The sequence below is a fragment of the Corythoichthys intestinalis genome, chromosome 12 (genome assembly GCF_030265065.1).
Source record: "Corythoichthys intestinalis isolate RoL2023-P3 chromosome 12, ASM3026506v1, whole genome shotgun sequence".
Taxonomy (NCBI): domain Eukaryota; kingdom Metazoa; phylum Chordata; class Actinopteri; order Syngnathiformes; family Syngnathidae; genus Corythoichthys; species Corythoichthys intestinalis.
Window position 1 is genome coordinate 1,783,470 of NC_080406.1, and position 14,093 is coordinate 1,797,562.

General features: G+C 40.1%; 2 protein-coding genes across 3 annotated transcripts in view; one reads left to right on the forward strand and one right to left on the reverse strand.

Moving 5' to 3' along the window:
• Positions 1-5,175, forward strand: part of ccdc80 (coiled-coil domain containing 80) — a 32,360-nt gene extending 27,185 nt beyond the window's left edge. Inside the window, exon 10 of the mRNA XM_057853371.1 lies at positions 1-5,175. Within this exon, the coding sequence (XP_057709354.1) occupies positions 1-311 (311 nt within the window). The 3' untranslated portion in view covers positions 312-5,175.
• slc35a5 (solute carrier family 35 member A5) overlaps positions 5,145-14,093 on the reverse strand; it is a 24,865-nt gene continuing 15,916 nt past the window's right edge. For both annotated transcript variants that reach the window (XM_057853373.1, XM_057853372.1), the window contains 5 exons: positions 11,808-11,999; positions 11,377-11,577; positions 11,178-11,305; positions 9,213-9,481; positions 5,145-7,756 (listed from right to left, as the gene is read on the reverse strand). In XM_057853373.1, the coding sequence (XP_057709356.1) occupies positions 7,688-7,756; positions 9,213-9,481; positions 11,178-11,305; positions 11,377-11,577; positions 11,808-11,999 (859 nt within the window). In that variant the 3' untranslated portion in view covers positions 5,145-7,687. The remainder of the gene's footprint in view (positions 7,757-9,212; positions 9,482-11,177; positions 11,306-11,376; positions 11,578-11,807; positions 12,000-14,093) is intronic.

A 14,093-nucleotide genomic window follows, 5' to 3' on the forward strand; every position in this document is an offset into this window, starting at 1 on the left:
GGAGCGCTACAGTGGAGCGCGAAGGCCTCTCAGCCAACCTGGTCAAAGACATGAGGAACTACTTCCAGATCAGCCCAGAGTACTTCTCCATGCTGCTGGTGGGTAAGGACGGCAACGTCAAGTCCTGGTACCCCTCGCCCATGTGGTCCATGGCCATCATTTACGACCTGGTGGATTCCATGCAACTGCGCCGGCAGGAAATGGCCATCCAGCAGTCGCTCGGTATGCGCTGCCCCGAGGACGAGTACGGTGGCTACGGCTACCACCAGCACGGATATCAGGACGGGTATCACCAGGGTTACGGTTACTAGAGCAGGGGTGTCAAATGTACAGGCCGGTAGCGGCCCGCCAGGGGTCCCATCCGGTTGTTCTGCTTGCCGGGGGCACGATGTAGCTCATTCATATTGTACATACAAAAACACATGCTTTTATTTTGTCATTACTTGTGTGATCAAGGGCATGCCTTCACTGCACTTGGCTCAAATTCGTGTCCGTAGTTTCATTTGTTCATTCGCCCTCCTTGGACGTCAATGGCAGCCAGTGAGTTAACTTATTTAGCCCAAAATGAACTAATCCAAGATCTAATTTCCATAAATGTGTAATGAGTTTGACACCCCTGTACAAGACGTTTTCTTCACGATTGCGTTGGTGCTTGTTGCGCACAAGCAAGCGCCTCTTCTGTTTGACATTAGCGGTCTTCTAATTTTGCCTTTCCGACTGAGCAGATGAGATCATCGGGCACTAAGTGGAGGCCTGGAAATGATAGCTTTCACCTAGCCACTTCCTCCAAATATAGCCCAGTTCGGCGCCACTTAATGCTAATTTGCAGGAGGCTCTTCTATCTAATTGCAGCCAATAAAAGCAGAGATGAGCCTAGCGGGAAATGTATTTTAAACTCCAAACATTTCACATTATCGACTCTTTACGTCAAGGGCGTAGGTTTGGTCTCACCATAGGTAGGGATGATATAACCTGCATGTACTTTTTGCTCAGGACGGGATATTAATAAGACCAAACAGATTATTGAACGGGGGTCAGGGCAACATTTCTCACAAATATGAAACTAATTCATTGATAGGCTAAATGATCAATGCAACATACAGTGCTGGGTAAAAGTATTGGAACCCCTGCAATTCTGTCGGATAATGCTCAGTTTCTCCCAGAAAATGATTGCTATTACAAATGCTTTGGGAGTAATACCTTCATTTATGTTGCTTGCAATGAAAAAACACAAAAGAGTTTGGGGGGGGGGGAATCATTATCATTTTACTAGGGCTGTCAAAATTTTCGCGTTAACAGGCGGTAATTAATTTTTTTAATTAATCACGTTAAAATATTTGACGCAATTAACGCACATGCCCCACTCAAACAGATTAAAATGTACAGTACAGTGTAACGTCCGCTTGTTACTAGTTTTTTTTTTTTTTGTATTTGGCGCCCTCTGCTGGCGCTTGGGTCCAACTGATTTTATTTTACAATGAGTGAGCATGGTGTAATTATTGACATCAACAATGGCGAGCCACTAGTTTTTTGATTGAAAATTTTTCAAATTTTAATAAAACAAAAACATCAAGAGGGGTTTTAATATAAAATTTCAATAACTTGTACTAACATTTATCTTTTAAGAACTACGTCTTTCTATCCATGGATTTGACCCCCTCAGAATGCTTCAAAACTCACCAAACTCAACAGCCAGGTGAACACCGGTAAAGACTTTGATTAAAAAAAAAAAAAAAATTAATGCATAAATGTGTGTAGCGCCCCCTAAGAACAAAACTAACATTTCATTTCATTTTTTTAAGGCGAAAGAGGAGGTAACAACGCAAAGGTTAAAACTTAGAATTAGGGCTGTCAAAATTATCGCGTTAAAGGGCGGTAATTAATTTTTTAAATTAATCACGTTAAAATATTTCACGCAATTAACGCACATGCCCCGTTCAAACAGATTAAAATGACAGCACAGTGACATATCCACTTGTTACTTGTGTTTTTTGTCTCCCTCTGCTGGCGCTTTGGTGCGACTGAATTTATGGGTTTAAGCACATTGAGCATTGTGTAATTACTGACATCAACAGTGGTGAGCTACTAGTTTATTTTTTGATTTTGATGACTTTGATTTTAAGAACTACAAGTCTGTCTATCCATGGATCGCTTTAAGAGAATGTTAATAATTTTAATGCCATCTTGTTGATTTATTGTTATAGTAAACAAATACAGTACTTATGTGCCGTATGTTGAATGTATATATCCGTCTTGTGTCTTATCTTTCCATTCAAACAACAATTTACAGAAAAATATGGCATATTTTATAGATGGTTTGAATTGAGATTAATTATGATCATTTTTAAGCTGTAATTGACTCGATTAAAAATTTTAATTGTTTGACAGCCCTACATTTTACACAAAATCAGGTCGGACAAAAGTATTGGCACCATCAACCTAATACTTGGTAGCACAACCTTTAGACAAAATAACTGCAAACAACCGCTTCCGGTATCCATCAACGGGTTTCTTACAATGCTCTACTGGAATTTTACATTATTCTACAATTCTACATTATGCTGCAAAATTTGTTGGTAGTCTTCATAATGCCATGCACAGGGTCAAGCAGTCCAGTGCCAGAGGTAGCAAAGCAACCCCAAAACATCAGGGAAACTCTGCCATGTTTGACTGTGGGGACCGTGTTCTTTTCTTTGAAGGCATGTTTTGTTTTTTGTTTTCCTGTTGATGCATTTTCTCAAAAAGCTCAACTTTTCTCTCATTTGACCATAGAACATTCTTCCAAAACGTTTTAGGCTTTCTCAGGTAAGTTTTGGCAAACTCCAGCCTGGCTTTTTTATGTCTCTGGGTCAGAAGTGGGGTCTTCCTGGATAGAGTCCCTTTTCATTCAGACACTGAGGGATAGTGCGGGTTGACACTTTTGTACCCTCGAACTGCAGACCAGCTTGAACTTGTTTGGATGTTTGCTGAGTTTCTTTATCCACCCTCCGTACAATCTTTCATTTAAATCTCTCGTCAATTTTTCCATTTCGTCCATAGCTAGGGAGGTTAGCCACAGTGCCGTGGGCTTTACACTTACTAATGACACCGTGCACAGTAGACACAGGAACATTCAGGTCTTTGGAGATGGAATTGTAGCCTTGAGATTGCCCATGCTTCCTCACAATATTGCTTCTCAAGTCCTCACACAGTTCTTTGGTCTTCTTTCCTTCTTCCATGCTCAATGTGGTACACACAAGGACACAGGACAGAGGTTGAGTCAACTTTAATCCATTTTAACTGGCTGCAAGTGTGATTTAGTTATTGGCACAGGTAAGTAAGAGGTGCTGTTATTTACACAAATTAGAAAAGCATCACATGATTTTTCAAAGGGTGCCAATACTTTTGTCCAGCCCATTTTTGGAGTTTTGTGTAAAATGATGAATTTTTTGCCATTCTCTTTTGTGTTTTTTAATTGCAAGCAAAATAAATGAAGATATTACTACCAAAGCATTTGTAATCGCAATCAGTTTATGGGAGAAATTGAGCATTATCTGACAGAATTGCAGGGGTGCCAATACTTTCGGCCAGCACTGTATTGTAATATAAAAGTGATTTGGGGAAAAAAATGAAATCTTAGATATCCAAGGAGCGATCTACATCTGATGCATACTATATTACCCCAAGACCTGAACCAAAGTACTCTCATGAAATTCTGATGCTAGCTTGACTTGGTTGTGGAGGTTGGCCTGACTGTAGTAGTTTTACAAGTTAGCAAGTTCACACAGTTTAATGTTATACTAACCCTGATGCAGGTCGGACTTTCATTTGCAAAATTAGTGGTGTTTCCCCCACGTCCACAACATTGGCGTCTTTTTACAGTACTTACAGTGGCTGCTGCTGGCTGGCTGGAAAAAAACTTCTAATATCCCTCCTCTTCAAAGGGGGCTTACGGTCGACGCTGCCGAGCCAGGCCTACCTCCCTACCGTCCCTATGCAAACCTACGCCCTTGGTTTCCGTATAACCGAATCCTGCTCAAATGAATTGACTTCTGTTACATTCCTGGTAGCTGATGTTTCCGCAGCTGAGGTTGCATTTTATTTATACTCAATTGTGCCTTAAGTTTTTTTTTGTTTTGTTTTGATGGTTTGTATGCTTGTTGTTTCTCAATACTAGTGTTGCACCGATACTGATACTAGTGATGTTACCAAAAACGCATGAAAGAGGAAATTTTACAGTAAAACAACACGCAGATATGAAAAGATTCGTTCGTTCGTTGCCATCCCTCCCACTTCACATGGATTGGACATCTATGGCATCAATGCCAACCAATTAGTATCATTTTGGGGCATTTCAGGTCATTTACCGTAGATTTTCAGTCACTTCCTATTGATTTGTGGGCATTTATGGGTCATTTCCTGTTGATTTTGGGCATTTATGTGACCTGGGAATCTCTCAGTGACTCAAACTCAACAGGAAGTGACCTGCAAATGCCCCAAAATTGGATTGGACCTCTATGCGGTCAACGCCAACAAGTGAGTTTAATCGGGAATCTCTCAGTGATTCGAACGCCACCAGAATTGACCTGTAAATGTCTCGAAAATCGGAAAGATTAGCTGCGAAAGTTGTGGTTTCAAATGAGCGTTCCTCCCAGTCCAAATGGATTAAGTGTCATGCAATTTTGGGAAAGCAAATAATTTGCCCTTTAAAATGACATCAGTATCGGGGAGTACTAAGAAATAATGTGCCAATGTTGCTCAACATCTGGTTTCCAATCGCCAGTCGCCCTACCCAAGATGGCTGCCAGCTACGCATTTAGAATTACAAGTGTTCGATAAGCCACAGCTAGGTATCAGAATCGGTAGCCAAAAAAATGGTATCGGTGCAACACTATCTGATAAGTGACATGACTGTAATATTAAATATTACAGAATGCTCCTTTATGTGAATATTTGAAAATTTGTAATTGAAAAAAAATAATACATTCAATAAAATTTCTAATAAAAATACTGTTGTGCAATTCGTTGACAAAAACAGGAGCAGAGGAGCATTTAATCATCGTAACTAGATGAACAAAAACATTTTGCTGTCGTCATAAAATAATTTCAAAACCCTTGAGAAAAAGAGGAAAGCACAACCATTTGTAGGTTTCATTTTGATGAGCTTTGGAGAGGAAAAGAAAATCAACAGAGCATAGTTTTATTTTATTTGACAAATATTTTCATTCCCTTCCATCACACTACAACATCAATGCAGACGAACATTTGCCAAGCACACATACAGCAGTTTAACATTGTAAAAATACTGACAATTTGACTAAAATTGTGCTTTTAAAGAATCCCATGTATGGTCCACTGATCATGTCTCTTGTTAATGGAACTCATTCAATTTTTCCTCATAGCAGCCTAACTCTTTATAGGGCACTTATTTAACCCTACAATGCCTGAACCCAGAAATAATATACAGAAAATTCAGATTTTTTACATTTGAAAGCTTTGTGCTTAACAAGGAAAATGAAAAAATATCCTCCTTTGCTATCAGGAGTACTGCAAAATCAAATTTACCCCATGATAACACATTTCTGGTAACATCTGTTCATGCAAGAACAAATAACTATTCATATTTTTGCTGTCAAATATTGTATCAGGATAAATTTCAGTTTTGATACTTTTCAATACTACATAAGAATATATATTAGCCGCAGGGTTCACAGCACAGGAAAACATTTGCGGTTTATAGTCCGGAAATGACGGTAATTATAAAGCCCCCGCCGTCCGCAAATGTGAATATGGCATTTTAAGTGATGTGCGCCACACTTGTATACCAAATTTTATCACCCAAAATGTAATGTCCCTGTATGTGGATACCAGGTCTTTGTCAGGTTATTTTTGTATTATATTTAATTTTTAAATGACCAATAAAACAGTCATTTTCCACAAACAAGGTTACCACAAAGTTTGTTACAGTGGTATGAAAGTGTCTGAACCTTGTGGAATTTCTCAAATTTCTGTATAAAATCACCATCAAATGTGAGCTGATCTTTGTCAAAATCACACGGATGAAAAACCAGTGTCTGCTTGGAGTAAAACCAACCAAACATTTATAGGTTTTCATATTTTAATGAGGATAGCATGCAAACAACGTCAGTAGGTGGGAAAATAAGTAAGTGAACCATCACATTTAATATTTTGTGCCGCCCCCCTTTGGCAGCAATAACTTCAACCAGACGCTTCCTGTAGCTGCAGATCAATCTGGCACATCAATCAGGACTAATCTTGGCCCATTCTTCTCTACAAAACTGCTGTCAGATTCCTGGAATGTCTAGCATGAATCTCTGTATTGACATCATGCCACAGCATCTCAATGGGGTTCAAGTCTGGACTTTGACTTGGCCACTCCAGAACGTGTATTTTGTTCTTCTGAAACCATTCTGAAGTTGATTCACTTCATTGTCTTGTTGCAGCATCCATCCTCCTTTTAGCTTCAACTGTGACGGACAGCCTCAGGTTTTCCTGCAAAACTTTTGAAATCATTCTTCCAGGCCCAGAGGTAGCAAAACAGCCCCAAACCATTATGCTCCCTCCACCGTGCTTCACGGCGGGGATGAGGTGTTGATGTTGGTGAGCTGTTCCATTTTTCCTCCACACACGACATTGTGTGTTGCTCCCAATAATTTCAACTTTGGTTTCATCAGTCCACAAAGTATTTTTCCAAAAACTTCTTTGGAGTGTACAAGTGCCTTTTTGCGAACATTAGACGAGCAACAATGTTTTTTTTTTAAGATAGCAGTGGGTTCCTCCGTGGTTTTTTTTGGCTATAGTTTTACAAATAGGTGAGATATTGGATAGTGCCAGTGATTTCTGTAAGTCTTTAGCAGACACTCTATGGTTCTTTTTTACCTCTCTGAGTATTCTGCGCTTAACTCTTGGCGTCATCTTTGGTGGACGGCCACTCCCAGGGAGACAACAATGCCAAACTCTCTCCATTTTTTAGAAAACTTCTCTGACTGTTGATTAATGAACATCCAGACTTTTAGAGATGGTTTTGTATCCTTTCCCAGCTTTATACAAATCAACAATCCTTGATCGCAGGTCTTCAGACAGCTCTTTTGACCTGAGCCATGACGCACATCAGACAGTGCTTCTCATCAAGACAATTCTTACCAGGTGTGGGTTTTATAGTGGGCAGGGCAACTTTAAACCACTCATCAGTGATTAGGCACACACCTGACTTAAATTGTTTGGTAAAAATTGGTTTCAACTGCTCTTTAAGTCTCCTTCGAAAGAGGGTTCACTTATTTTTTCCCCCTTCTGTCATTGTTTGCATGTTATCCTCATTAAAATATAAAAACCTATAAATGCTTGGGTAGTTTTAGTTCAAGCAGACACAGTTTTTACATCTGTGTGATTTTGACAAAGATCACATCACATTTAATGGTGATTTTATGCAGAAATGTGAGAAATTCCAAAAGTTTCAGATACTTTTTCATGCCTTATAAAGAGTCAAGAGAGAAAAAATACAGTAGCCGGACTTATTCCTAGCACACCCAAGCATGTGTTGAGGTGTGACGACAGGAAAAACAAACACGTCAGTTCCAGACGCAGCGTCCACGCCGTCACTGACCTTTTTCCAGCGGCACAAAAAAACAAACTTTTTCCAGACAATGCGCATCCTCTGTGAAGGCTGCACACCGTCTGTTTCTGTGCACTACAAAGACGACGCTTCAGAATCGCTGTCTTCGTTGGCTTTGGTCAGCAGTTCTAGCTCCTCGCCATCCTGAAACAAAGCAAACCAAAAGTTATGGTTTGGTTTGTAAGTGTTTGCATTTGTTTTTGTTGATTTGGGTGGATACACTGCCCTCTAGTGGCAACAGTGAATATGACATAAGTCATTTCACATGGCTGAATCCAGCTGCTCCCTATTAAGACCAACATGGGCTAAGTTTTAATTTGAGCTAATGTTTTTTTAATGCATTCATAATTTAGTTTATCGGTATATTCAGCTGTTTTTGTGGGAATACTGTATGTGTTCGAACCATTTGTTAAGAGCATTGTGAAAAAAAAATTGGCCATTTGGCAAAATGGCTTTTGGCACATGGCATTTTTGGGGTATACAGATTTTTTGGGGTATATGGCATTTTTTTTGGCATATGGCAAAATGGCTTTTGGCATATGGCAATTTTTGGGCTATATGGCAAAATGGCTTTTGACCTCTGGCATTTCTTTGGGCATATGGCAAAACGACTTTTGGTGTATGAAAAAATGAAGCCCCATTCATTTCCAATTGCAATTTTTTTTTTCAAATTACAAAATGTATCAGGTCCTACAGGTCCTAATTTGCACATAAAATTTTTCAGGCAATGAAGGCATAGAAAAGTTGAATACAATTTTTGCAAAAGTTCCACCAAAATTTGACAAAAACCACCCTATTTATTTACAATAGCCCCGTTCATTTGTGATAGGGGAAATTTACCTGTCAACTAGTGCTGCAACGATTAATTAATTAAGTCAAGTAATTCGATTAGAAAAAAAATTTGAATAAAATTTTCCCGCTTTGAGTATTTGTTTAATTAAACTGGCTTTGTTATGGTTTGTTTTGAAAGTGTTTGCATTTATTTTATTGATTTGGGTGGATACACTGCTCACTAGTGGCAACAGTGAATATGACGTAAGTCATTTCACATGACTAAATTTAGCTGCTCCCTGTTAAGACCAATATAAGCTAAGTTTTTGTTTGAGCTAATGATTTTTAATGCATTCGTAATTTAGTCTATCGGTATATTTAGCCGTATTTTGTGGGAATACTGTATGTGTTTGAACCATTTGTTAAGAGCATTGTATAAAAAAAAAAAAGTTGATATTTTATAGCATTTAAGCTAGCGGTCTTTTGCTATGTAAGTTAGGTAATATTTTCTTTTGTTGGACTTACAGCCTCATTTTTTTTTTTTTTTTTTTAATCTCGTTAGAGGCTTGGCTAGAGTATTTAATTTTTTATGTTCCTTATGCAATTACTCGATTATTCAAACTAACTAGTTAAACGAATCGACTACTAAAATAATTGATAGCTAAAGCCCAACTGATAACCACAGCTGTACTAATAATAAGCCTTTAATATGGTTGTACTCCTTTATTCCAATGGGGGAGTAAGGGCATCCAAAAACATGGCTATCTGGAGAAATTGCTCTTTACCTTCCTCCAGGGAAGTTGGCGTATGCATGCGTGTGTGCCCTTACCCCTCTGGACCGCTTTAACACCTCCCCGTTGATGACCCGTAGCTTTTCCTTCTGCAAGCTGTACTCCAGGTCCCGGGGCCGGCTGGCGTTGTAGATAAAGATGGCCAGCAGCACCGTGGGGGCCTTCAGGAAGAAGTCCAGAGAGGGCCGGAAGTTGAACAGGAAGAGCGAGAGGGCGGTGACCAGGACGGTGGTGATCTGGTTTGTCAGCACGTGGAACATATTGTCCCGGAATTTCAAGATGAAGGCCACAGAGAGGCCCAGAGTCGCTGATGGACACAAAGTGTCAAGTTAAGGTTACTCTGAAATGGTAAAACCCCTCCTAATGAAACATTTCATGAACTAAACCCACAACAATATAGAGAGACAGCGAGAACAAAAAGTGGTATTTGGTTTATGGCATTTTTTTGTATATGGCAAAATGGCTTTTGGAATATGGCATTTTTTGGGCATATGGCAAAATGGCTTTTGGCATATGGCAATTTTTGGGTAAATGGGATTTTTCTGGTATACGGCAAAACGGCTTTTGGCATATGGCATTTTTTTGTATATGGCAAAAGGGCTTTTGACATGTGGCATTTTTTGGGTATATGGCAAAAGGGCTTTTGACATATAACATTTTTTGGGGTATGTTGCATTTTTTGGGTATATGGCAAAATGGCTTTTGGCATATGGCATTTTTGGGGTATATGGCAAAATGTCTTTTGGCATATGGCATTTTTGGGGTATATGGCATTTTTTTCGGTATATAGCAAAATGGCTTTTGGCATATGCCATTTTTTGTATATGGCAAAATGGCTTTTGGCATATGGCATTTTTTGGGTATATGGCAAAAGGGCTTTTGACATATGGCATTTTTGGGGTATGTTGCATTTTTTGGGTATATGGCAAAATGGCTTTTGGCATACGGCATTTTTTTGTATATGGCAAAATGGCTTTTGGCATATGGTATTTTTTGTGTATATGGCAAAAGGGCTTTTGACATATGGCATTTTTTGGGGTATGTTGCATTTTGTGGGTGTAAGGCAAAATGGCTTTTGGCATATGGCATTTTTTGTATATGGCATTTTCTGGTATTTGGTAAAATGGCTTTTATTATTTGGCATTTTTTGGTGTATGGCAAAATGGCTTTTGGTATATGACATTTTTTGGGTATATGGCAAAATGGCTTTTGGCATATGGCATTTTTTGTATAGCCATTTTTCGGTATATGGTAAAATGGCTTTTGGCATCTGGAATTTTTTTGGTGTATGGCAAAATGGCTTTTAGTAAATGACATTTTTTGGTATATGGCAAAATGGCTTTTGGCATATGGCATTTTTTTGTATATGGCAAAATGGCTTTTGGCATATGGCATTTTTTGGGGGTATATGGCATTTTTGGTATATGGCAAAATGGCTTTTGGCATAATGCATTATTTGTATATGGCAAAATGGCTTTTGACCAATGGCATTTTTTTTTTTTGTACATGGCAAAATGGATTTTGACATATGGCATTTTTAGGTATATGGCATTTTTTGGGCATATGGCATTTTTGGGGTATATGTCATTTTTTCGGTATATAGCAAAATAGCAAATTTTGGCATATGGCATTTTTTTGTATATGGCAAAATGGCTTTTGGCATTTTTTGGACCATGCATGTCCAAATTTCCCATTCATTTTGAATGGCAGAAAAACGTGTGTGGTTGTGATTTTTGACCATACGCTTACCAATACAGCGCATTGACATTCATCTGGCACCCAAGTAAGGTGATACCATTGACAGGCATGCACGTCTAAATTTCATGTCAATTAGCTCTAATGGTTGAAATGAACGTCTATTGCCTTCAATATGTGTTTTAAACATCAATTTCTTCCTATTACTACACATATTCTCTGTGACCTGGTCTGGCAGTGAAGACATTAAGCTAATGATAAAGATTAGATTAGATTGTGTGCGTGTATCCAATGTGCACGTTACTGACCCGTGACAAGCACCAGGGCTAGAGAGTAGACGTTGTGTCCGTAAAATAGGCCACAGTGGACAGTGAGGCCTCTCGACTCTTGTCCGGTAACCAGGGTCAGGCCGTTAAACACCACACCAAAAACATACCTGTGACATAGCAAAAGGGAAAAGTCGAGACGTGCTGTCGTTCTTTTCGCCACGTCTCTCAGATGGCTCACAGTTTACTATTCTGAATGAAGATGCTCTCGCTGAGCTGGTCTCCTTCCTTTAGGATCTTCTCATTGTAAATGTTGGCCATGGCTGAGATGAAGCACTGCAGCAGGAGAAGGATGTGGCCCACGCCTAGCGAGCGAAGCTTTCCCACCAAACTGTCCCGCCAGGCCTGGCCGGGAAGCGTCGACACCCATGAGCCGTTGGCGCTGTGCGAGAAATTGTTCACATTTGTTCCGCCACTGCACGTGTGAAATGTTTCAAAGGCAAAATTTTCAAAAAAATCAAAATTGCTTTGTATTTTTTGTTGCTTTCGGCAGTGTTTTGGCCTGTACTGTATATACAGTATGTGTCCTTTTTTAAGCCCTGGATATAAAACCCAAGACAAATGCATTAAAAGTGTTATGCTTGTATATCAATGATGTTACTGCAGTACTACCTGCTGTTTCTCATCTGCTCCAATAGCTGTGTATAGAGCAGGCAGGAGTTGGACGGTGTGGAGAGGGGTTTGGAGGGGCCTCCCCACACAAATCCGTCTGACTTCTTACTACTGTCTGACTCCAAAGTCAGAGAGACAATAGAAAGAAAGAGTATGACCAAGACTGCCCACTGCACCCAGGATAGGCGACGCCTGGTGGTAGAGAGATGAAAACACACACAAATTGTCATTTTTTGCAGATTTCAAAATGTACAAAAATGATGAAACTACAAAACAGGGAGGCAAATCAGCTTCTACCTACAAATCACGAAATTAAAGGCATAAGCAAACAGTGACTACAATAATATTCATTCATTTTAATGTTTCATGTTACACTGTTTATTATGGAGCCCCTAAAGCAGGGGTGTCCAAACTTTTTGCAAAGGGGGCCAGATTTGGTGTGGTAAAAATGTCGGAGGCCGACCTTGGCTGACGCCCTTTACGTAGAACAATATATTTAAGCAAATTTTAGCAACCTATTCTGTGTGTCACATTTATTATTTTTTCACATTTATTTATTATTTTTTTTTATTAATAATTTCAACAATCTCGCAACTAGCCTTTGTGGCATTCTCTTTCGATTCTTGGGCTCCTGCAAAATACTGCTGCTGTGAAATTGAACTAGCTTCAAGTTGTTTCAATTTCTCGCTGCGTATCTTCCCTGTAATCTGGTCGTATACGTCAGCGTGTCTCGTTTGTAATATCGCCTCACATTTTGAACTCTTTAAAAACAGCGACTGTCTCTTTGCAAATTAGACAGACACAGTTGCTGCGTATTTTAGTGAAGAAATAGTCGCAGTCTTTTTTTGTTGATTGCCGCTATTTTAGAAAATTGGAAGGGTCACGCAGGGTAATGTTGCTTAGAGTGCTGCTGCCTTTTAGTGGGTAAATGAGGAGCAGCATTTAGTGTGTAAGCTACTTCATACATATGCTGGTAGCTGTACTGCTGACCAATTTATTAAGTGTGTGCTGGCCAGACGTTATTAATTTTATGACAGAGGCTGGGGGCCGGATGAAATTTGACCACGGGCCGCATTTGGCCCCCGGGCCGGACTTTGGACATGTCTGACCTAAAGGGACATCGACAGAAATCAAATAAACAATCTGGTGCGCGCCAGATAGTATGTGCTGCATGCTAGTCTTTCTCATGCGCACCCTACAGTTCCTACTGCGCACCAGATAGTTTCTAGTGCGCACTACATACTAATTGGTGCGCACTAGATAGTTTCTAGTGCGCACTAGATTCTTGCTCGTGCACACCCTAAAGTTTCTAGTACGCACCGCATACTATCTGGTGCGCACCAGATAGTTTTTAGTTCGCACCATATACTACCTGGTGGAAACCAGATAGTTTCTAGTGCGCACTAGATTCTTTATTGTGCGCACCCTAAAGTCTCTACTACGCACCAAATACTATCTGGTGTGCACCAGATAGTTTCTAGTGCGCACAACATCCTATCTGGTGCACACCCTAAAGTTTCTAGGGAGCACCACATACTACCTGGTGTGCACCAGATAGTTTCTAGTGCGCACCACATACTTTCTGGTGTGCACCCTAAAGTTTCTAGTACGCACCGCATACCATCTGGTGCGCACCAGATAGTTTCTTGTGCGCACCAGATAATTTCTAGTGTGCACTAGATTCTCGTGCGCACCCTAAAGTTTCTACTGCGCACCACATACTACCTGTTGTGCACGATAGTTTGCAGTGCGCACCACATACTACCTGGTGCGCACCAGATAGATTTTTAGTGCGCACTAGATTCTTTATCATGCGCACCACATACTACCTGGTGCGGACCAGATAGATTTTTAGTCCACACTAAATTCTTTATCATGCGCACCCCTAAGTTTCTTCTGAGCACCACATACTACTTGGTGCGCACCCTAAAGTTTCTACTGCACACCACATACTACCTGGTGCGCACCAGATTTTTTTTCTCGTGCGCACCCTTAAGTTTTTAATGCGCACCACAAACTATCTGGTGCGGACCAGATAGTTTCTAGTGCGCACCACATACTACCTGGTGCGCACCCTAAAGTTTCTACTGCACACCACATACTACCTGGTGCGCACCACATAGTTTCTAGTGCGCACTAGATTTTTTTTCTCGTGCGCACCCTTAAGTTTCTAATGCACACCACAAACTATCTGGTGCGGACCAGATAGTTTCTAGTGCGCACCACATTCTACCTGGTGCGCACCAGATAGTTTCAAGTGCGCACTAGATTCTTTATCGTGCACAC